General features: G+C 39.5%; 2 protein-coding genes across 2 annotated transcripts; one reads left to right on the top strand and one right to left on the bottom strand.

The window, feature by feature from the left end:
- The first annotated feature begins 1,752 nt into the window (after window positions 1-1,752).
- On the top strand, window positions 1,753-9,275 carry suz12a (SUZ12 polycomb repressive complex 2 subunit a). Its single transcript, XM_079457320.1, has 16 exons — window positions 1,753-2,664; window positions 3,435-3,481; window positions 3,580-3,644; window positions 3,835-3,903; window positions 4,014-4,063; window positions 4,170-4,255; window positions 4,530-4,749; window positions 4,849-4,951; window positions 5,329-5,434; window positions 5,515-5,695; window positions 5,974-6,059; window positions 6,143-6,286; window positions 6,398-6,555; window positions 6,653-6,851; window positions 6,995-7,074; window positions 7,280-9,275. Exons 1-16 carry the CDS (start codon window positions 2,493-2,495, stop codon window positions 7,569-7,571), a joined length of 2,058 nt encoding a protein of 685 aa, XP_079313446.1. The 5' UTR covers window positions 1,753-2,492; the 3' UTR covers window positions 7,572-9,275.
- On the bottom strand, window positions 9,265-22,710 carry crlf3 (cytokine receptor-like factor 3). The gene is made up of 9 exons (XM_079457321.1): window positions 22,593-22,710; window positions 20,100-20,227; window positions 16,775-16,982; window positions 12,547-12,634; window positions 12,239-12,416; window positions 11,816-12,038; window positions 11,588-11,726; window positions 11,096-11,208; window positions 9,265-10,774 (listed from the first exon to the last, which is right to left on the bottom strand). The coding sequence occupies exons 2-9, from the start codon at window positions 20,214-20,216 to the stop codon at window positions 10,506-10,508; spliced, it is 1,335 nt and encodes a 444-aa protein (XP_079313447.1). The 5' UTR covers window positions 20,217-20,227; window positions 22,593-22,710; the 3' UTR covers window positions 9,265-10,505.
- Window positions 22,711-23,672: the final 962 nt, after the last annotated feature.

Below are 23,672 nucleotides of genomic sequence, written 5' to 3'. Positions count from 1 at the left end.
AGCCATTATTCTGCAGCTTTTGGTTTGTGCCCTGGTTCATTCTTCTGCTGGGGCATTAATACTAGACATACTGACTCATCACGGGATGATTGCAACTTGTTCTCCTCAAGGGTTTACTTTTCAAGGGTTTCTTTTTCATTCCAAAGCTCCTGTTAACGTCGATGCCAGGCTTTCTGCTGAAAAAAGCGTAATGTTGACATGGCATGACCATGCTTGACAGCAGGTTTGGCTTTGCTGGCTATTGTTGTTGGGCTTTATTTGATTTGCACAAAAGGTTATTTTACTTCAGTCAAACATTTTAGCTTTATACTAATCACGTTTTTAATGCACCCAAAACCAAAATATTGTCTCCCAAATCGTTTAGTTATTTTTCGATAGCTTTGAACAAACAAGCATGACTTCCTGGATGACTTTTTTGAAATGGCTGCCTTCCCTTTCTCCTCTCCCAGGCAGAAACTATGGAGAGATGTATGTGGTTAAGAGTTTTGTGGCCATTTCAACATTAACATGATGTTATCTTACAACTCAGAACTAGTTGCAGGTGTAATTGATTTCCATTTAAGGGGATTTAATATTTTACCGAGACGAAGATGTTTGAACAAAAGCATAAGCACTCCCATTTGTAGGCACGGACGGGGTTCGAACCCGCGATCTTCGGTTTACGAGACCGACGCCTTACCACTTGGCCACCGCGCCTGATGGGCGACAGGGCGTAAAAAACGTAATTTGGTTAACTTATTACCATGTTTATGTTTACGTCATGACCTATATGATGATATGGGTTGTGCTAAATTTGAGGTATGGCACCGAGTAAACCAGACTCTCTGTGTAGCTTGTGCTTGGGGGTAACGTTATTGCTTAAAGCATGAATTACAGACGTCGTACATTTCCTAAAGTGGTAAATTGTTACGCGCTGTTAAATCCCTCTTATATTGTTCGTTCCGTTCAACACAAAAGAAGATATTTTGCAGAATTGAGGAAAGCAAACAGTTCCGGGACAGTTGTTACAAATCTGTATACATTTCTTTGTTCTGATGTACTCAGAGAAATATATTTGGAGGAATGCTCATAACCAAACAGAATTTGCCCCCCATTGACTATCATTGTATGAAAATTACTGTATCACTTTTTTGTTCTGTTGAACACAAAAGAAGACATTTTGAAGAATGTAAGACAGAAACAGTTCTGGTGCACATTTGACTACCATTGTATTTTTTCCTACTATGGGAGTCAATGGGGGGCAAAATCGGCCTGGTTATAAGCATTCTTCCATCTATCTTTCCTTGTGTTCCACAAAAAAAGCGAGAGTAATTCACAACAGAACTTGAATGCTTGGGTGGAGTATACACATGAACTATGAAAAAAATCTAGTTTATTGCATAATTTTTTGGAACTTTTCCTAAACACATGTACAAATAGGCCTACTGTTGTTTTGCTTGACTGTTTAAGTGACTATGAACTTGTTTTCTTTGCAGCATTTGAGGTTTGAAAAATAGACAACATCTTTTCTGTTATTTCGATTTTAAAATCAGGAAATATATATACTTTGCATTAATCAAATGAGATTATTTAATCAACTTAATGCATGAACAGACTGTCATAGTATGGGTGCAACAGGATTCGAACGATGGTGTTTTATTATAACTTGATGGCAGATGTTTATGATCTCTTGCTGTTTTGTGTATTTTTGTTTTGGTGTCTCACATATTATATATTTTTATTTAACATAATAAAAGCTACCACGTAACAACCAGTCGATGTTTATTCACAAACTCCGGCCTTCCGCTTCTCGGGCTTTGCTCAGACCGAGCAAAGGAGGGAAAACGAATTTCCCGCGAAAACGTAATAAGCGAAACGGAAGGCGGCGTGAGCTCAACAGCACACACTCTACCAAACTTGACTGTAATTTTCAACATCGAGGTTTTATCAGCTGTGCGGAATACATTCAAGAAGGAGGGCGGGTAATATTCCCAGCACTTTCGACTTTAGGTCGCGTCCTATAGGGCACAATATACATTATCTTACGTGAATATTCTTAACGGTGGTTTCTGTTTAAATAATCCGTTTGCGAAACGTTAGCTAGCTGCTAACCTTGTAAAATACTCTGTGCTTCGAAATAGCGGGAGTTTTTTTTTCAGTGTTTCAGCCAGCGTTTGATATATTGCCGGGGTTAATGATAAAATACGGTGTTTACTTAAAAAAAAACATCGAGATATATCGTATTAGCAATTCCCCACGGATTCAGTGACAGTCTCCGTGAATGTTACAACATAGTCGCACTGTTTCTTTATGTGTATGGCTATACAGTCTTGGAGTCGCGAATTCCATCCGGTGTGTAAAACAAACTGAACTGAACACCGGCTTGTTGATGTTAACTGTTACTTTGTTGAGGGGGCGAACCAGTCTCGGCTGCTCTCCCTTTGTTTGGGTTCAGGAATCGGCTGAATCCACGGAGTTCCGCATCAAACACTCGATCCGACCACGATTTTAGGATGGCTCCACAAAAGCACGGCTCGGGTGGAAATGGTTTTTATGCGGGCACCACTGCTAAAGCCGCTAATGGAGGATCGCACGTATCGTCCAGTGTTGTGATGACTTCAGTCAAGCGACCCAAGATGGAGCAGATCCAAGCCGACCACGAACTCTTTCTTCAAGCGTTCGAGAGTAAGTTGCTCTGGGTTTGCCGCCGATCCGACTGTAAAAGCTCGCAATTCACATTTCCGCGGTGTTTGCTGTGCCGACCGTGTGTAATATGGCGATTTGGAGCCGTTTAGCAGGTTGCTAACATTATCCCACCAAACTTGTGATCACGTAACGTAGGTGCCTTTGTATTGAGTCAGACCACAGCCTCGTGTGTCAGTACTAAAATATGACCTTAAAGCTTCACTGGTGTGTAAAAATATCGTTTATGTAGCGCAGTTTCCAGTATCCGATTGTTTCGCGATACTCCTAGCTTGGAGGCTAAAAACGATACTGATCCGCAAACTGCCCAGTAGCTTACAAAATAGCGAAATGTATCTTCGCGTGTAAAGTATCTGAATTCTATAGCAATATTTGTTTTGGCGTAACATATAGGCGAACTTATTAAGACGCTTATTATCTGCCTAGGCCACATCCTATATGAAAATTCAACACGTGCATCATCAATCTGATGACACGTGCTTAAATTGTGCCGTTATGTGCTTTTTTTGTTAAATTGAGTATGCCGGCAGGAGATTTAACAGTCGTGAACAACAGGAAATTAATGTAAGATACTAGCTTATGGCTACAGGACAAGTTGTCTGGCCAAGCTGCCACCTTGATTCATGTGGAAGAATTTCTGAGAAAAAAAGTATATGAAAAAAATAGTGTTTTCTTTCGCAAATTACACGATACAGTGATCCAAATCATACATGATTTATGGCTTTCTAATGCCTCTAAACTTCTGTTTACAGAGCCGACTCAAATATACAGATTTCTTCGGACAAGAAATCTCATAGCAGTAAGTAGGCCTAGACCATGACCATGACCATTTTAATGCAAAAAGCTGCTTCACAAATATATTAAACGGTTGCATGTTTGTTTTTGTTCATTTCTCAGCCGATCTTCCTGCACAGAACTCTCACATACATGGCCCACAGAAACTTGAGAACAAATGCAAAAAGGTAAAAAAAAGTCTGCTAGAAATGATAACTTTTCCTGTTTGTTGAAAGCCACACCTTTCATTTACTTGTACTGGCCACACATTGACTAAAATTTGCATGTTAACCGAAGCATTGTAACAGACCTTGGATAATATGGTTGAGGATTTATTTACCATCTTAACTTAGGGCTCTTTTTCATTTATTGCTTCAGAAAGGGCTTCAACGTGAATGATCTGCTGTTTAAAGTAGAGAAATCGAAAGTGGATCAGGAGTCCCACAAGTATGATTTTCTTGATCCAGTTTTACTGCGTCCTCTCGCTTTAAATTTGCGTGATGGGTCGAACTCATGAAAAACGTTTTTAATCTAGTTCTTTTTATTTTGATCTACAGCATGGCTTCAAATCTGCAGCTCACTTTCACTGGATTCTTCCATAAAACTGGTAAGCCGACATTAAACGTTTTTTGCCTCGAGCGTTTCCTTTCTTTCTTCTGTGAATAATGTCCTTTGAACACTTGGTGATTTTGATTTGTTGTTCAACGTATCAGAGAAGCCATTGCAAAACTCTGAGAATGAAGAAAACTCTGTGTCCGTGGAAGTGCTGCTTGTCAAGGTCTGCCACAAGAAGAGAAAGGTAGAACTCTGGCCTTGATGTGTCGCAAATAAACCATTTGAAATGGATTCATTGGCCCTGGTCACCAACAAAGAAAAAATGTTTTTATTAAAACAAACAATCTTGTCAATTACGTATACTGTATGTCTGTCCTCCAAAACATTTAATAAACGTGTAATCTAACTAAGGTCAATGTTCTTGCAGTTCTTGCTTGTTTACCGGATAGTTAGTTTTCATCTATGTGCAGCTGGATTTTATGAACTGTTTAAGTCCTCTCATTTATGTTTGTTGATAGGATGTGAGTTGTCCAGTTAAGCAAGTGCCTACTGGCAAAAAGCAAGTGCCCCTGAACCCAGACAGCAGTCAAACCAAGCTGGGAAATTTCCCCTTGCTGGTGGTTCCCAGCCAAGAGTTCGAACCCAGTAACAGTCACATGGTGAAGTCTTACTCCCTTCTGTTCAGAGTGTCTCGCCCAGGGGGGAGAGACATCAGCGGGGTGACCAACAGAGAAACAAGTACGATTTTAAGCTTTTGATTGAGACATTACATACCGTGATGGCATTGTGTAGATCTTATTATAAAAACTACATCTGTTTCATTCTTTATTTTCTCAGATGTTATCGAAGAGTTGTCTAACAGAAAGAAGAGATACCTCCCTCATCAGGATGATGGAGAAACTACGTTTGTCGCACAAATGACTGTTTTTGATAAAAACAGGTACATTTCATGTTTACCACTACTGATAAAATAAAGCAAGAAGCCCCAAGAAGCAGTGAGTTGCAGTGCATTTTATAGCAGCTAAGGGCGTTGTGGCACGACAAGTAGCGGAGTGCCTAAAACCCCCTTAGCTGTTCTATAATGCACTGTAACCCATTGCTTCCTGGGGCTTATTGCTTTTATAAAACGGTTATTTCATATTCGTAGCAAGGTTTCATTAAATACAATTATATTTAGGCAATGTTATGTGGTCAGCCGTTTTTTTATAACGGCTTAGAACTTGGCTCAGCGAATCAGAATCAAGGAACAGAACTGATCGTTTGAATAATATTACATTTGCCTGCTTGGATTGTAAGCTGTGTGATGTTTCGTAACAGACGCCTTCAGCTTTTAGATGGGGAGTATGAAGTTTCCATGCAGGAGATGGAGGAGAGTCCTGTAGGCAAGAAGAGGGCAACATGGGAAACCATACTAGATGGCAAGGTCAGTTACAGGAAGTGTGAATGCATGTTGCGATCCAAATATATTATGGGTCATCATTGAATCATTACTCTGTGTCTCAGTTGCTGCCACCCTTTGAGACCTTTTCTCAGGGACCCACACTGCAATTCACTTTGCGATGGACCAATGACACAGCTGAGAGAGGAACGGCACCAGTGGCCAAACCGCTGGCCACACGCAATTCAGAATCAAGTGCGTTAGACAACAGCAAACCAAACAATATAAAGCCTCCACAGGCAGTAGGTAAGATCCTTAACAGTGATGACCAGCAAACATCTGTGGCTTTCTGGGTTAGTCATTTTTCATGAAGCACTTCAATACTTAATAGTAATGTTCTGCCATTTAGCACAGTATAGACGGTGACGGGAAAAAGTTAATGTGTTGATTTTAAATGCATTTATATTGACCACAGGTTGGTGTTTAAATCAAACCCAAAAATTGGATTGGTCCTAATCTTGTCAACGTGTTTTTCTTAATGAATATGATTATGATTGTGGTTAACATTGTTTGACTGGTTGCAGCTGTTGATCCGGTGGGCAATGATCTGCCACTAAGAAGAGAGCAAACTCAGGTTGAACCTCGACAGAAACTCAGAGTTTATTATCAGGTAAGTAACATGCATGTAGAGCTTCATCTCAAGTGTTTGTGGTGAGCTACTGTATTGGTCTTACTGTTTCCACCTTTTTGCAGTTCCTGTATAACAATAACACGCGGCAGCAGACGGAGGCCAGAGATGACCTGCACTGTCCCTGGTGTACTCTGAACTGCCGCAAGCTCTATAGCCTCCTCAAGCACCTGAAACTCTCGCACAACCGCTTCATTTTTAACTATGTGGTGAGTAACATCACACACAATCCCAAACACCTCACCTTGAAAAAAGACTGACCTGGTCTTTTGGGATTTGCGAGAGATGTTTATACTGAGGAAGTTCTGTTGATCCCCCAGCCTCATCCTAAAGGAGCCAGGATAGATGTGTCGATTAATGAATGCTATGATGGCTCTTATGTGGGCAACCCTCAGGACATCCACTGCCAGCCTGGCTTTGCCTTCAGCCGTAACGGACCGGTTAAGAGGACTCCAGTTACACACTTCCTTGTCTGCAGGTCTGTGAGCTCTGAAAATGAAGGAAGAGTGGATCTGTATTTATGCTTGTAGTTGTTTTAGATCGGAATAGAGTTTGAATGTTACCTTTTTATGCAGGCCCAAGCGCACAAAGCCCAGCCTCTCTGAGTTCCTGGAGTCAGAAGATGGTGAACAGGAACAGCAGCGTACTTACATCAGCGGCCACAACCGTCTGTACTTCCACAGTGACAGCTGCATGCCGCTAAGGCCGCAGGAGATGGATGTGGACAGTGAGGACGAGAGGGACCCTGAGTGGCTCAGGGAGAAGACCGCTATGGTGAGGAACATTTTTGATTTGTGATTACAACACAAATTGCATTGTCATTCATCGACTGACTGTATTTTGTGTGCTCTTTAAACCTTTTAAAATGACAGAAAACAAATCTGTTTTATAATCTTGAATATTTTGTGCGCCTTTAGCAAATCGAGGAGTTCTTGGATGTCAATGAGGGCGAGAAAGAAGTGATGAAACTCTGGAACCTGCATGTAATGAAACATGGGTATGTAACTTCTCGCTCTGTCCTAGGTTTAATTTTTTTGATGGCGTATTGAATCTAAAACTATGGTAAAAAATTTCCTTTATAACATGCTAGTTTCATGCTTTCATATTATTGTGGCCTGTGTGCGCAAGTCTGTGTTTTTTGGTGGCTCATCTGACCATAAGGTTGATTGCATTGCTTATGATCTCATTACTTTCCCTTGCAGATTCATAGCTGACACCCAAATGAATCATGCCTGCATGTTGTTTGTAGAGCACCATGGCACCACCATTATTAAGAAGAATCTGTGCCGAAACATTCTTCTCCATCTGGTCAGCATGCACGACTTCGGCTTGGTCAATACCGTGACCATAGACAAAGCCATGACTCATCTCAGAGATCTGAAACTAGAAGATGGCCAGGAACTGCCTCAAGACAATGACACTAGCGCTCCTGCCGACGATGGTGGTCCCAGTGGCGATGGAGAAGTCAGTGTATCAAATCCAGTCAAGAACTAAGTCTCTGAAACCTCCTGCCAGTGATTGATCCATTTCAGAATCTCCATTGAATCTGGTATCGGTGGGCTTCACGTGCCCGTGGATGTGAGAAATGCCACATTCTGCACAGGCACCGAGTTAAAGGTGATGTAGAGTTAGTAAAGGGTTGTGTGGTTTGGTGCCATGATTTTGGCCTGACATCAATCCAATGCGAAAAGCAATTCTCTTTGTCGATTGGAATTACTTGAAGATGTCATTAGTCCTCGTGATGGATTACATTAGCGGGTAATTTCAAATATCTCCCTTTGTTTTTCTCTCCCCACACAACCCTGTAGCTCTAGCGAATTTTTAGCACTTGTTTTAGGTGCCTGTTTTTAAAGGAACTATGAAGATTTTTTTTTTAATATATTTTCAATATGGATGGTTGAAATGGCTCCTGCAAGCTTGCTTTTATTGTATACTTTTACAGGGGTTGGTGTACTCTTTCGGGAAAACTTGAACTTTTTAGTTTTGCCTGTGTATAGATTTTTTTTGTGTAGTTTTTCAACATTTCTTTGACACGGTGTTTTGTGCCACCCGTAGATACAGTTTTCTTTTATGGCATTTCATCTGGACCAAAGTTTCGTTGGTCTGTTCATGGTGACTAAAGCAAATTTCCACAATCTCGAGCCACACTTGAAGACTTCACACGACTCAGATCAAGGAATGATGTCAGGATGGGCAATGCTGCAAACTGTCTACGTTGACATTGCTGTGTTTAAGTTTGCCGAGCCTTAACATTGAATCTACAACGTGGATACCAACAGGTACAGGGTACGAAACACACAGCATGATGAAATGCCTCGCGGAAATGTTTACACTTGCCTTACCCATGAACACATGGATTCTTCAGCAGGGTTTGAACCTTTGGTGTACTTTATGCATTTAAAGCTTTTAAAAGCAGGTTTACGCCAGTAAGTGCTGCTTTCGTTCACTGTTCTTATCATTTCGGTGACATTGTACTGCACACGACACTGTGTCCAGTCACAACCAAATGCATTAAGTCGATCACCAAGCGTCTGCTCTGCATAATCCTTATGCTTATGTTTGCCATGGATAGAACTTTCTCTGGTGCCCATTTGTTTTGAATTTTCTTTGCATTCATGTGTTTCTGAGCAATCTTGTTGTACTGTGTATATAAGTTTAGTCCTATAAACTTGGCTTTGCTGAAGGTGATTATATTAAGATTATTTTAGACCAAAGTGAAATGGCTACAGTTTTTGTCTAGTTTTATCAAGATTTGAACTGAAAAATGTATGTCATCCATTTTCTTGCTGTATGCATCTGATTTAATAGAAGGAAGTCTTTTTATCAATCTTTCCTGCTTTGCTTAGACTGTGCACTGGTTAGAAAAATGGTTATAATTTTGTATCTATGTTGGAGATCAATTAATAGATTAAGTGGTTACGTAACTCGCGTTATACTCCCGATACTTGCATACAAAGACCAGCACCAGTTACACACACATTTGTTTGATATAAGTTGATGTAAAAAATAAATCTATATCATGAGTATGGTATAAACATTATGAAACCAGCTTGTTCAGTCAGTTAAATATGCTGAAACAAGTGATTGAGGTTTTCTATTTAAAATAAAGACTCCCCAGTGTATACCTCACAGATGGTATTGATAATTTTTTGAATCTGTGCAGTTAACATAATAAAAACCAAAGGATTAGTTCATCTCAATGTTCCAAACAGTTTATTTAATTGCAAATGTTCAGTTGACTCCTTACAACTTTTCTAAGAAGGCACAAGCAAAACGAGGTACATATACATTGAACTGTCACAGTTTTATAAATAAGAGTTAATAGAACAGACATCCTGTGGGTGTATCATTGTCTCAACAACAGCCAAATGGTTCTCTTGTGCAGTGAGGAATTATATTTAGTACCTTAAAGGATATTCTGTCTCAGAAAAACTCATGCAACAGCGCCTTCCGGCTCTACAGTCTTTGATGGGTACAATTGAATGTTTTAATGAAAAACCTCAAAATGCTTCAAATGCATCCATAGAAAAAAAGACAAGCTCGCTAATGGAAACATGAACGTGTACAGTAAGAACAAAAGACACACGTATTAAGATACAATTTAAAAAGCTCATAAATGGCACAACACTGAAATATCACAGTTCTCTTTAGCAAACGTCATTGTGTTGATATGTTTGGATCAGCAGCTTTGTGTCATTGAAGCTGTGAACTAGCTAATTCATTTGCACTACCATTTGTGATGGAAAAATTCAAAACCCTACTTTATAACACTGAGGTCAGTACAGTACCAGGCAAACAGCAAAAAACAGTTGATAGGTACATCAAACCATTATGTTCTAAACACAGCAGCTTCTAATATTTAAACAGCTGAAACAGGCTACAGGTTTGTGTGTATTACAGGAACTCCTCACATCATGTGACCTACGGAAGAAAGGATTGTCTGAGCATTGAATTTAGTGCACACATTTGCTATAATTTGTGAAGTACTTGTGAGTGCTTGAGAATTTCACAGTGGATTAATTATTTTGTGGTAAACCAGGCCAGCATGCTTTGCTACACATAACCTGCGAGAAAAGGTCTATATCGGACTGTCTTGTACAAACATGTACTGTTATGCAAAGATCACAACACGGGTATGAATGTGATAAGACCATTGAGTAGTGACTGGCCTCGTATCACAGAACATTCAATTTTAGTCATTAGCTATTCTGTGATGACTGGTTCTCAACACCAATTTAGAAACAATAACTGGTTGATAGGCAGAATGACCCAAAATGTGACATAAAAAACTGTAAAAATCTGGAGGAAGTTTGACAACATTTAAAAGGAACTTGAGGTCTTGAATATAGAACTGAATACATTGATACGGTACGGTCCAGCACACTGGATCTTTTACCATGTTTTCATCATTATAACTTAAAAATACAATCAAAACACCAGCACTTTCCATCCGGTGTGTGTGAAAGAGCAGCCGAAGAACAGGCTGTCCACAACCTGATCCAGCAGCCAATCGAACACCACTTCTCTGTTCCCTGAGCCAATCGTCACCCTCAGCTTGAAGGTTCCCTTATCGTTAGGGTTATTGTTATTGCTCACAGGAAAGATGTTGACCACTTCCATGTCAAAGGTCACGGATGAACCAACATTGACGGATGGCAGCTGGTTGGTCATCTCTTTTCCATTCACAAACACAGCACCTGGAGGAGAAACAGAGCACCGTGAGGAAAGAGCACACTTAATACAGAGCATTTTATAAATGAGATATTTGAATTAATTTCACATAAACAGAATTGATATTCTGAATTTAAACAGCAATATGTACAGATACATTTACTTTGTATGTGTATACTAGTGCATCTAAATAGAAATGAATTATTACAATTATAAATTAAATATCAGACCTAATACATAATTTTTCCTTCTGTTCATTTTTTGAAAACGGTATATATCAGAAGTAATATATAATTTTTCCTTCTGTTCATTTTGTGAAAACAAGGTTAAATCACATTAAATCATACCATTGGTGGAGATGCAGACAGCCTGGTCCCTCTGCAATGAGTCTGTGCCAGTTCTGTTGTCCGCACACACACCTAAACTATCACGCTTATCTGTTGGTCCTGCAGCCGTGATCCTGCAAACACACATTACAGAGACAAAAATCAGACACATTTCAGAGACAAAAATCTGGTAAAAAGGTAAGACTTCTGTTAATCCTGTAACTTTAAGCCAAACCAGACTATTTTTAATGGCGAGTCATTTTTATAATAATAAAGTACAGAACTATATATATTTTTTTATTTTGTTCTAAAAACTGTAAAACTAAATTTGGATTCAAAGAGTTTATTTTTATAAGTACAGTACTCATACTTCTGTTCAATGTAATTTATGTGATTTAAACCTAAGTGTCCCACTTTCAACCGACACTGGAAATGTACGACTAATGTAACAGTACCACCTCTTTGAAGCCTATTGGCAAGTTGTATTGCATTTCATAAAAGTCGGAAATGTACTTGAAGGTGAGGGTCTGGCCGCAGAAGTAGGTGGGGGAGTTGGAATACAGCACACCCCCGTGACCTGGCGTCGAGTCACTGCGCATGGTGATGTTTTTCCTACTGCTTAAAATGTATCCATCCACACCGGCACGCCATTCTGTAAACACACAATAAAACAAGCTCTTGCTCTCTCTTTAGCTGATGTAATGTCTAATAATGTTTGCATAGTTGTTTCTAAATATTTACTGTGGGGTGCAAGGGTGGTGGAACCAGTCTGTGGGATGCTCCACGGACTCCACTCGGTTCGTCCCTCTCCTCTGGCACACACACGGAACAGGTGGTCCACATGCGGGTCAAGGTGAAGCACCAGGAACTCGGTGTCTTTACCGATGTACGCGTCCTCATACTGAGAAGAGTTACCACGGCGATACTGCAACCGGTAGTCCTGAGGGGTAAAATCATCATCCACCTACAAACAAACGACAGGGGCTGAAGATCAACCAACCTTAAACTGAGAATTATAAGATTTCACAAGAAAATTAGGTCAGCTTTATAAACAACAGCTGTGTATGATTTTGTAAAGTATGAATGATCGCTCTTTAACAACAGGGTGTTAGACGACTACAAAACATGAACATCGTGTGTTCTAAAAATTAGAGGTTGGCCCACCTTGCACCAGCGCACCAGCACACCACCCGGTCTCTCGACCAGCTCTTCAATCTGGACCGGCGGATAAGAAGCCACGCTGCCGTGTTGAGCCACTTGAGTACGGAACATGTGCAGTAAAGAGTCATCTAGCTGCGCAGACAGACAGGGCACATCCACCAGTGCAGGTACCTCAGGCAGGCTGAGGGCACATAAAGATGATAACGTATTCAGACATAACACAAATTAAATGTGACATCATGACAATCCAAGCGCTTTTTCATTCAGTGCCTCCACTGTCTGTGAGGTGAATGAGTTTTTGTGCTCCTCACCTGTCTAACTGGATCTGCAGGGCTTTCTTAGTGAAGCTGCCCAGCTTGTCCTCCTTCTCATTTATTCCGCAGCGGATGGCAGCCTCCCCTGCAGGGACAGTCACACAGACGGATTATTATGTTCATGCTTACAGTGTTGCAGATAGGTTGTACAAATGGACAATTAACTGTAAGAATTAAAAGCGGTTGATCGTAAAAGCAGTTGAAGTAAAGCGATTGCAAAAATCTCAAAGGGAATTTACAGGTTTCAGTTTCAGTTCAGTTTGTTAGTTCATGTAACCCTTTAATCTGCTTTAGATTTCATTTCTGCAAATTATTTACATAGCAGGGAACCAAACACTTACACAGAATGCACGATAGTTCAGATTTGTAGTTGCCCTGTGAATAATTTCAGTTGCCCAGATTTTCACTGGAAAAAGCAGTAGGTATTGAGGTGCAGAAATTTAGCGGCATCTAGCGGTGAGGTTGGGAATTGCAACAAATGGCTCACTACACCCGTCCCTTTCGGAGCACTACAGTGGCTGACACAGAACTAAGATGTCGTCAGCGACTGATACGATCACCGATGACAGAATCTATAGGAAGCCTGCCATTTGTCATTTAGTATTATTTAACAATTTCCAAGAACAGTGTATATTACCTAATGAATTAAGAGATGAAGAGGAATCATTGACAACTTGTAAACAACATATTCTTCTCCATTTTAGGATGTAAACATAAGTGATAGCACCCAAAGGAACAGCTTAGCGTAAAACATAGCTTTCCTGTTTAATAATGATAAAAAAACAACAGAATAAAAACAAACACATGCAAACTACAAAACTCTCGGGAGTGACAACCCCATTTAAATGCGGGAATGAATGCTCTGATAGTTTGGTATCTGATATTTTTAGCTAAGTTTCGCTTTGTCCATGAATTAAACTAAAGTACCTCTGACAGACGCGCTGTGTTTTGTTGGAGAGCGCTCTTTAGCAGTGTTGCCATGTTCATTTATTTTTAACCACTTTTAACTCAACTGACGTGTATTGTCTCATCACCACGTTTGTTGAGTGCAAGTCTTGGGTGTGTACTCAATACAAAGTAGAATGCAGTTGGACAGACATCAGTATGACAAACAACAAAATAAAAAAGACAGTATACATTATGCACATATGAACAGTATATACACAAGATATACACATTAGACGTTGAATATACACATTAAATATGCTGGCGTACACATCAATCAACCACATAGTGCACATAGTACACATATAGGCATGTTCATTTGGATATGGATGGTTATTGAATAAGGTGTAATGCATGATGCATTATAGTCCATGAAACTGTGTAGTGCATGGTAAAAAGAAGTGTGAACTTGTGGACGTGGAGTGTGTCAGTTTTTGATGTTGAGCAGTCTCATAGCCGGAGGAAAAAAGCTGTCTTTCAACTGGTTTGTGCGGGACTGGATGTTCCGGTATCGTCTGCCCGAAGGCATCAAGGAGAGCAGCCAGTGATTCGGGTGGCTGGAATTACTGATGATCTTCCTGGCTTTCCTCATACACCGCCTGGTGTAGATGTCCTGGAGAGAGGAATCTCCCAAGCTCATCTCCCAAAACACAACGGGCAGTTCGCACAACCCTCTGCAGTGCTTTGCGCTCGCTGGCAGTGCTGTTTCCATACCAGGCGGTAATGCAGCCAGTTAGAATGCCCTCAACTGTGCATTTATAGTATTAAAGGTTTCTGAGGATTTTTTGGCTCATCTCAAACTTCCTCAGGCGCCTGAGAAAAAAAGAGGTGCAGGTGTGCCTTCCTTGGCACTGCATCAGTGTGAACAGTCCATGTGAGATTTTCACCCCAAGGAACTTGAAACTGTTTACCCGCTCCACAGGTGTCCCGTTGATGGTGATGGGGCTGCGTTCCTTGTCCTGCCTCCTGAAATCCACCACCAGGTCCTTGGTTTTGAAGGTGTTGAGCAAGAGATGGTTATCCTTACACCGGTGTGTCAGACTGCATACCTCCTTTCTGTAGGCCGTCTCCTCGTTGTAAGTGAATCAGGCCCATCACTGTCGTGTAACTGTTTTGTGCTTAGAATATAAAGCTTGACACTTAATTTAAAAAAAATGGTCAGTTGCGGATATAAGATATTTTGGGGGTTTTATAAAATATTAATTGTTAGTTTTTTTTCATATGGAAGTTTGTTGGATTTTGTTCTTTTGCTCTTAGATAACATTTTTAACAGGAGTCACAACAGCAAGTTTAAGAATGCGGCCCCTTTAAGAGCTGACGCCCTGCGCAGATGACACGTTTCCTATTTTTCTTTGTGCTTGCGAAAATATTCAAAATAATGAGCCTCAAGGCATAATCCTGTGTGTTTTTGCTCATTCACGCACGAAAGAGAACGTAATACTGTTGTGCTGTCTGACACATTCTGACAGAGATTCCGTGCAACTCAGTCGCTTTGTGTCAAAATAAAATGCAGTTAACGTTATGTTTTTTTTGACCAGCGAATGTATGCAAATGTGAATTTTGTCCATCATCACAGGTTACAACGTTGATATAGCTATATGGGAGCTGTTTTCCTGTTGTAAAATGTATAATAATTTATAATAATTATTATAATTTATAAAAGATGGAATGCTACTGTGTGAACATGCTATTAAGTGCAGGCAAATGCTAGCCCTCTCTCTCCGGTCCCAAATGTCTCAAATGACCTCAAATACATAAAAACTTTAACATGAGCCGCAGGTGACGCAATAAGGAAATTTAGTTCGGTTCTTGGACTTTTGAGGTTGCGTGCTGTGAAGAACAAGTCCTCGTTTTTTAAGTCTGCGACCTTAGAAGGCTGCAGCCCCCCAATTGGGACATGGCTATAATCTTTCTTGCGTAAAGTAAACACGTACTTGTTCAAACAACAAGATCTTTATTTAACAACAACATTACCCTTGCAAGATGTTCAGCTGATGTAGAATGAACTGCAGTAACAGTTCAGTGAAGATAGAGGGGGGTGGAGCCACAAGGTTTTCCTGACAGAGCGTATCCAACAAGATTTAGGCCTAGTCCACACGTACTCGGTATTTTTATAAACAAAGTTTGTCCTTCTTCGTTTAAAAAAAAAACCTGCGTCCACCCGAAAACGCAAAAACACACTATAAATCGCTGTCAAAAGCAAGCCAAACCGACTGGTGGCAATAAAACCCTAACCATAAAGCCGTGTTGGCCAATCAGAAGCCTGGAATCTGATGTCAAACAACAGAGAATGCGGCACGCATTCCAACGTCATACATCAAATATTAGTTTCTAAAAATCTTCACCCTGGCCGGAGTTTTCCAAAATGCGGGTTTCATTGACCGGTTACTACGTTTGTGTGTGAACGAATAGAAAATATTATATATAGAAATATAAATAGCTGGGATAGATTGGCTCTAAACAATACACATCTTCTGCAAGCATTTCAATCTTTTTTCCAAAAAATGGTAGGGAGGGGACACGTCCCACCTGCAAATTACTTTAAATGTTTTCTAGCACCTCAAATACAGATGAAACCACATCTCTGATGGACGTTTAGATCACAGTTATTGCAACAAAAAGGAATAACAGCTGAGTGAGTGACTGAGCTGAACAGTCCAGACCTCATACGCTGCTCGGTCTGCACAGCGTGGCAGTTGAACACATCTACTGTCTATACGTTTTGTGTCATTTCAACTATTTATGGTGATTATAGGCCAATAATGATCGGCGACCGATCAATCGGAGCACCCTTAAATAACATTATCCACCTCTAAAGACAAAATTATGTATATTAAATTGCATTTCTGTCAATAGATCATCCAAAACATTACACATTGGATCTTCACACCATACAATAACAAAATCATTTTATAGCATTAATCTTAGGTAGTGTGTTCGTGTTAAACTTTACTTGCTTATTGTTCATTCATGTAATTTCACAAGGAACTTACTGTAAGAATTTACTAATGGTAACAAAAGCGTATTTTAATATTAACTTCGGAACTGACAGCCACTGACTATTCTTCAAACAAGGAACCCTTTTATCACAAGCCTAAATCTAATTTTGTAGTCTAACAGATACTTTCTCAAAACAAATTAGGGTCTTTATATACTTTAAATTCCAAACAACGAGATTATTATAAGAGCTTGTCTCATTGTAGCTGAATAATCACTGCAGATAATGATTGTGGATGACCTTTAGTTCCACTGCTGTGGCTTTGAGCTCAGACACACTCACCCTCTCTGAGCAGTTCATCGGCTGTGCCGATTCCATGCTCAATAAGCTTCTGGCAGTCGTCTAAGGGGCTGACGCTATTCAGCTCGATGCTGTCGACTTCCTGGAGCAGAGCGTTCAGCCTCTCAGTCAGTAGCCGGCTCACAGTCGTCTGCAGATCCTGAAAGTGCCGCTGCAGAGCTTCGCGCGTCTGGCTGGCACTGCCCCGTACCTACACATGGCACAAATTTGCAAAAGAGAGGTATAAATCCTGCTGAAAAAACTGATTTTTATCTTGTAAAATAACTTACAAATGCAGAGAAAAAAGTAAATCATAGGTTCCAATTGGGTTTGCCTAAACTGTGTTGTTAAGTTCATAGGTGGTTTAAACACTTGCGTGATATAAATGTATCAGGTAATTCATATTAAGCATTTCAACACCATAACTCACAAGTGTTACAACTGTGAATCAAATATTGTATGTCTTAAAAATGTTACATACAGTAAGTGTTTCATAAATCAAAGTAACTTGTCATTTTAAGGGCCACACAGGCACATTTACATGTACAAGACGATGTTTATGACTAAAAGCGGATGTGGTTACAAGTAGATGGTACATTTCATTTTACTTGATGCGTGCTTCAGAGTAATTGCTTCACCTTCAGCAAAATGGAGCCAAGAGTGACAGGAAGTCTAGCGGTTTACAATGCAAAAAAAAAACAGTTCCTCTTGCCTTGTGAACATGAAACCCGGTTTGTAAAAATGGCTCTTAAAGGCTCTTCAGTGCCATATCATAATACTCTGGCATGAGCAAAGTTTTAAATTCACTAATTACCTTTACTACAAAAATGAAGTTGAAATTTCAAAATCACTAGATCCTTTTTCTTCTAACACAAACATTGATGTGAACCATTTCCTCACACTGACAAACTATAATACAGGCAAACATACTCTACAATCCGTTGAGTCATATTTTTGGAACGAGGAACATTTTAGGCCCTTCTAATCAGTGAAACGTAACGCTGCCTTGAGCGAATGCATGTCGACAGATACGCATATACGTGCACAGTGCAAAAACATGGAAAATGGGTTGTCAGGACGATACTGTCGACCTGCTGCATGGTCCTCGACAGACTGTTGTCGCAGTGAGAAGGAAGTGAGAAGACGGTCTAAAATAACACAGATAAAGTGGACCGGGATAAATAGACAAAGCTCAAAAGAATTATTTTAATAAAAGTTTATTAAGAGTGTGTTATTAATCACATCCGTTTGTTAAGTTCCAGAAAGTGCTTTGTTTGCGGCTGATGCAGGAAATGCTTCTGTCCATAGACGTGCAATATTCCTCATTCGCCTCAAGTCTAATCGTGATCGATGTGAATACTTTGAGCCAGGACTGAATCTCTTGGCTAGATATTGTTATCCGTGACAATGAGCTGAAAAGGGTGTGTTGAGGGTGGAGGGAGGCTCTCTGGGGATCGGCTTGTTTTGGGTGGGGGGGCGATTGGAAGCGCAGGATGTTTAGACGTAGGACCTGGATCGCTGGGATTATAAAGTCATGCAGACCTACAGATTTATAACACATTTATTACTTGTCCTAGACTGGCACAGACACCTATATGACTTGTAGGTGACAAGCTGTGACAAACAAAGCCAACTTGTAGATTTTAGGGAAGCCTAAGCAGCTACGAAGAAGTGTAAATAGTAAAGAGGAAGTGGACAAGAAACATTTTAAGATACAACATCAAGTTTACTAAGGATGGCTGCATGGTATGACCAAAAACTTACAGCTGTGGAAAAAAATAAGAGACCATTTTCAGTTTTTCTGATTTTACTATTTATAGGTATGTGTTTAGGTAACAGGTGTTTTGTTTCATTCTGTGATCTACTATCTGTCATTTCTCCCAAATTTCAAACAATTTTTTTTTACATTTATTTGCAGAAAATGATTCAAAACAGATCAAAATAAGTTTACACAGTTAAACACGGCAAAGAAAACAAGTTAATATTCACATTCAAGCTATACAACAGTATAATTTTTATTTATGTAATAACCTTGATTTTCATTGCAGTTTTTATGTGTCTTGTCATGCTGTCAAGTCTTTTACATTGCTGTTGGATGACTTTATGTCACTCCTGAGGTTTGATTTCGTTGAAATTCAACAGACACTGGACTGGAATGGACACAAAACATCTAGAAATGCTGATTTGAAATGAAAATTTGGAATGGTCTCTTAATTTTTTCTGTGGCTGTAGACTATATATTCTTTTAACTGATAATTAAAAGGATGTTATAGGCATTTGGCATGTGCATAAAAACTGATATATGATATGACAACACTTAAAAATAAATGTATATATATGATAACAGTACTGCATTGTCAATATGCATTACGTATAATCATGGTAAACAGCTGTAACTATAACCATTTAAATTCATTGAACACTTGGATCGTCATACACGGAGGCCCTTACAAAGACAAGAAATAACACAGGAAGTAAATTGTAACAGGGTCCATGTGCAGCTCATGCGTTGACCTATACACAGAATACTGTGTCTCTGTGCTGAGCATAACGGAGCATGGCATGTGGTATAATCATATCAGATGGGTTGCACATATGGGATTTTACTTAGACGGCTGCACACACTGTGAGGTTAATCACAGAGCACCGTAGGGTGTCGCCCAATCACCCATCAATGACCTAGAACCGGAGGAGTTTGGTTTAATTCTCCATCCTGTGAAGAAGCCGTGAGCTTAAAAATTCTCTGAGTTCACTGTCTCTTACGCAGGAAGAGCAGGAAATAACAGCCTTGTTTACACTCTGAACAAGGCATTCTGGGAAGTGGGGGGAAGGAGGAAGTTGGGTAAGATGCCAGAAGCAGGAGTTTGCCGATAACAGCGAGCAGCTTTGCATCCTTCAGCCACCCCGGGAGACACGCAGCATGAATCAGGCCTTCTGTGCTGACCAACAGGCTTCCTGGCACAGAGGGCCGACTCACTTCACCAAGACGGCAGAAGTGTCACATTTGCGCTCTCGAAAACACCCACATATGCCACATTATTTGGGCACTGTAGAGCGCTGTATGAGTCTTTATTGTTGCACTGTTGATGTGCTTGAAGATATTGTTTGGGTGATGCTGCATGCGATCGATAGTAATCTCATAATTGTCGGAATGGGTTTGGTATGACGGTAATGCTGCCCGTAAAACCAATGTGACACAATGTCAAAATGGATGGCTCCACCTATCTCATTGGTTCAAATTCCTACTACGAATAACTGTTAAACATTATACACTGAAAATAATATAAGAAATCATTTTCTGTGTCAGTACAGAGATTCACAGCAATACCTGTTTGCGTGCTTGGCTGAGTCCATGCAGTCTCTGCTGTAGTTCGCTCCTGTAGTTCTGGGCTGCCTCGATGCTCTCCTTTGCCTCCTGCAGCAATGCCTCTGCCTCAATTGACATCCTCGTGGCCTCTACCAAAGCACAAATATCAAGGTAAAGTGTAAGAAAACATTTCCATTGATAGAGATAACAAACTTCGGCTTGGATTTGTATCTGTGATGTTATAACACGGCAGTGACAACAACAGAAGCCATAACACACCCACTTTGGAAAATGTCAAACTAACAAAGCTCGAGTAATAATAACAGGAGCATGAAATTCCAAACAGGCCTCAAAACCATAACCTGTTCCTGAGGGTCAGTGATCATATGAAAAAATTCAACAGTGACTATGAAACACTGATATCCTTAACTACGTCATTTTCATGCGTGTTTTGAATCATAACAACACCTTCACACGCTCATTTGTCGATTTCACCATTCTGAGCTCATACTGCAGTCATGCAGTCATCTATCACATCAGCGCAAATATCACAGGAGTCACGGAAATGATTCCCTGCAGGCTACATTCTGCTTCATGAGGTGTGTACTATGAATTCATACTGATTGTGTATAGTTTTTATAGTATGGCACAGTTATATTGCAGTTTTTCCTCAATATGAAGTATTTATATGAATACAATGAATATATACAGCCGTGGACAAAATTTCAATTATTATGAATTTAATAGTAATATGTGTTTAGATAGAATTATAGTTTTTTTTATTCTGTGAACTACTAACAATATAATTTCCCATAATTTCAAATAAAAAATATTGTCTGTTATTGTCTGCAAAAAATACAAACTGAATAAACAGGTCAAAATAACAGAAAAGATGCTCGGTATTTTCACAAGACCTCAAATAATGCAAACAAAATTGGTTAATCTTCACTTTTAAGCAAAACAACAGTAATATTTGTACATGTATTTAGGTAAAGTTACAAAAATGGAGATAACCTTACCTTTTTTTGAGAAACACAATTTTGTAAATACAAAAGAACAAGTAAAATGAAAATGTATTATCCAGTGGAAAATATATTGATAAACATGTATGTCATATTGAGAAAAACTGCAATAAAACTGCAAACTTCTGTTTTATATATTCTTTCATAATGACATATATCTCTGTTTCAATCTATATGAATCTGCTTAGCAACAGTGCAAAACTGTGGAAAGCACAAAATAAATACATTTGAATTGAAATATCTGTTGTTTCTTTATTATTCGGGTAAATGCTATTCACGGCTACAATAAAACCACTTCCCCAAAGGTCAAAATGAAAGTAATCACATGTCTTTCATCTGCCCATGTGGTTTGAATTCACAAACATGACTGGACCTATCCATACAGTCTACCCTGAACAAAACTACACCTCATCCAATAGTTCCTGTAGAACATTGGTATCACTGTACAGAAAAGGATAAAAGCTGCCTAGCTGTTTATTTGTGCAAGTGAAAACGGATACAGGACAGGTGGATCGAATAAAGAATGAAGCTATGCAGCTCCCATGAGAACGCTTTCATCCCCACACCTGTGAGACTCAAAACATGTCAAAGTGTAACTAACTGCGTCAACAGGTATGTTAACTTAGAACTTCATTTTCTGTGATTAAAATAATATTATGAGCAGTAAGAGCTACAAATTTAGCAGATTTTGACATTCAACATGAAAATTGATCAAAAAGGAAGGTTTAGCAACAGGGATTCCAGATTGTGGGGGTTAGTAATCTAGGAAAAGAGCATTAAGACAAGCAATTATATTATCTGTTGCTGGTCGAGACTGATCCTTTCCCACAAGCGAATACACCAGGGAGTAAAGAACAGGACCGGCTGACTTTCAGTGGGAGGTGACCTAGATTTACAGACAAAATAATATGTCTCCTGCCAACATTGGGACATTACTGATCATAAAAATGCCCTGCTTCACAAACTGTGACTACCCACTGATGGATCAACAGTTTAAAGGGCCCTCTTCTTATGATGGAGACCAAATATGAATTAAATACACATGTGTTTATAAACTGGCATACATTTCTAATCTTTGCTGCCCATCACCGTTACAGTATCTTAAAAAAGGGTATTGCCTTTCTATTCTTGTCTCAGCACTAGAGACGAGTTAAATAAAGCAGTACAATAATTCTCTATAGGCAACACTAATGCATCACACAACTCCCAACATGTTCATACTTGTTCATACATAGAAAACAAGGGCGACAACGAAACAAACAAAGACAAAGAAATAAACCCCATATCATAAACTCCACAGCAAAGACACATGAAAATTAAAATATTCTCCATGTATATCAAACCTGAAGAAAGCATTTAACAAGACTCTGCTATAGTATGAACTTCAGACTGCTCCACCCATAAGCATCATCATAAAGAATCAGAACTTGCAGTTAAAAACTAAAACGGTAGAAGAAACGCGAAGTTTTTGTAAGCGATTTTTGCCATTTACCTTATGTGAGCCTGCCTTGTGTCATATTAACTTACGCAGCGGAGTTCCGCCATTGACGCTCTGGCAACAGTAAAGCGCTGCGGGCAAATATTTTCAGTTTGATACAAACCTGTCAGCCAATCAAATAACAGATCGCCATGTTTTCCTACTGTCTGCTGTCATTGCTAGCCAATCAGATCACGAAACGCTACTGGACTCCCGCCCCGTTTTTTTTGTTAAAAACCTCAAGCGCATAAAGGAAGCGTATGGCAGACAAAAGCTAAACTTTCACACTGCGATCACAAAATAAAAGTTTTCATCCAGCATATATATTCATAAACTCAAAACACTGCCACAATGCCCAAAAGAAGAATTATTTACAACCAATGTTTTTAGATTAAGGCATACATTAACCATGAGTGTCAGTACTGTATTATTCCAATAGGATATATATTTATATATGATGTAATAATTAGCCACATTGCCGACTTGCTTTTATAACTATAGAAATGGTGGATTAATTAACTGTACTAAAAACTAAACAAACTAAAATTTAAAGTGGTGACATCAACAGCATTTACTTTCACCTACTACGTGACTTACAATGTTGACATGGGGTGCCTACAGAAATGTTCTTGTACTTTGCCTGCAGTTATGAGAAGCTGAGTACAACTATGAAGCTTTAATTTATCAATGGACAATAATGGATCCATCCATCCATCCATCATCCACCCATTTTCTATACCAGTAATGCATAGTGGGTTATTTCACTATAATTTACTAGAATTGTGACTATTAAATTGTTCATCTAACTGTGCCGACAGTTCAAAACATTTAAGATTTTTTTATAGAATTGTAAGAACAGCATGTAACGCCACCATGTATGTGATGTTATTTCCATCACATTTAAAAATACGTAGTCTTTAGATTAAGTGGTAGCCGCAAAACAATCTGCTTCCCATGTCTGTCTCCACCCATTCGTGCATTCTGAGATGCAATGTGATTAGCGAACACTAGAGGTCAGTATACGCAAGATGTACAGTCAATGAGGACGAGCGTTAAAGATGCTTTGCAAGCCACCACTGGGTGGCTCTGCATCAC

Source organism: Barbatula barbatula, assembly GCF_947034865.1.
Source record: "Barbatula barbatula genome assembly, chromosome: 5".
Classification (NCBI taxonomy): Eukaryota; Metazoa; Chordata; class Actinopteri; order Cypriniformes; family Nemacheilidae; genus Barbatula; species Barbatula barbatula.
This window is presented reverse-complemented; position numbering and strand designations above follow the sequence as displayed.

Excerpts from the sequence above, each read along its gene's own strand:
- suz12a (XM_079457320.1), top strand. The coding sequence starts at position 2,493 with ATGGCTCCACAAAAGCACGGCTCGGGTGGAAATGGTTTTTATGCGGGC. Across the intron at positions 5,696-5,973 it reads AAAGCCTCCACAGGCAGTAG|CTGTTGATCCGGTGGGCAAT; the intron begins GTAAGATCCTTA and ends GACTGGTTGCAG. Across the intron at positions 7,075-7,279 it reads CTGCATGTAATGAAACATGG|ATTCATAGCTGACACCCAAA; the intron begins GTATGTAACTTC and ends TTTCCCTTGCAG.
- crlf3 (XM_079457321.1), bottom strand. The coding sequence starts at position 20,216 with ATGTCAATTGAGGCAGAGGCATTGCTGCAGGAGGCAAAGGAGAGCATC. Across the intron at positions 16,983-20,099 it reads TCAGCCAAGCACGCAAACAG|GTACGGGGCAGTGCCAGCCA; the intron begins GTATTGCTGTGA and ends TGCCATGTGTAG. Across the intron at positions 11,209-11,587 it reads GGCCAGACCCTCACCTTCAA|GATCACGGCTGCAGGACCAA; the intron begins GTACATTTCCGA and ends GTGTGTTTGCAG.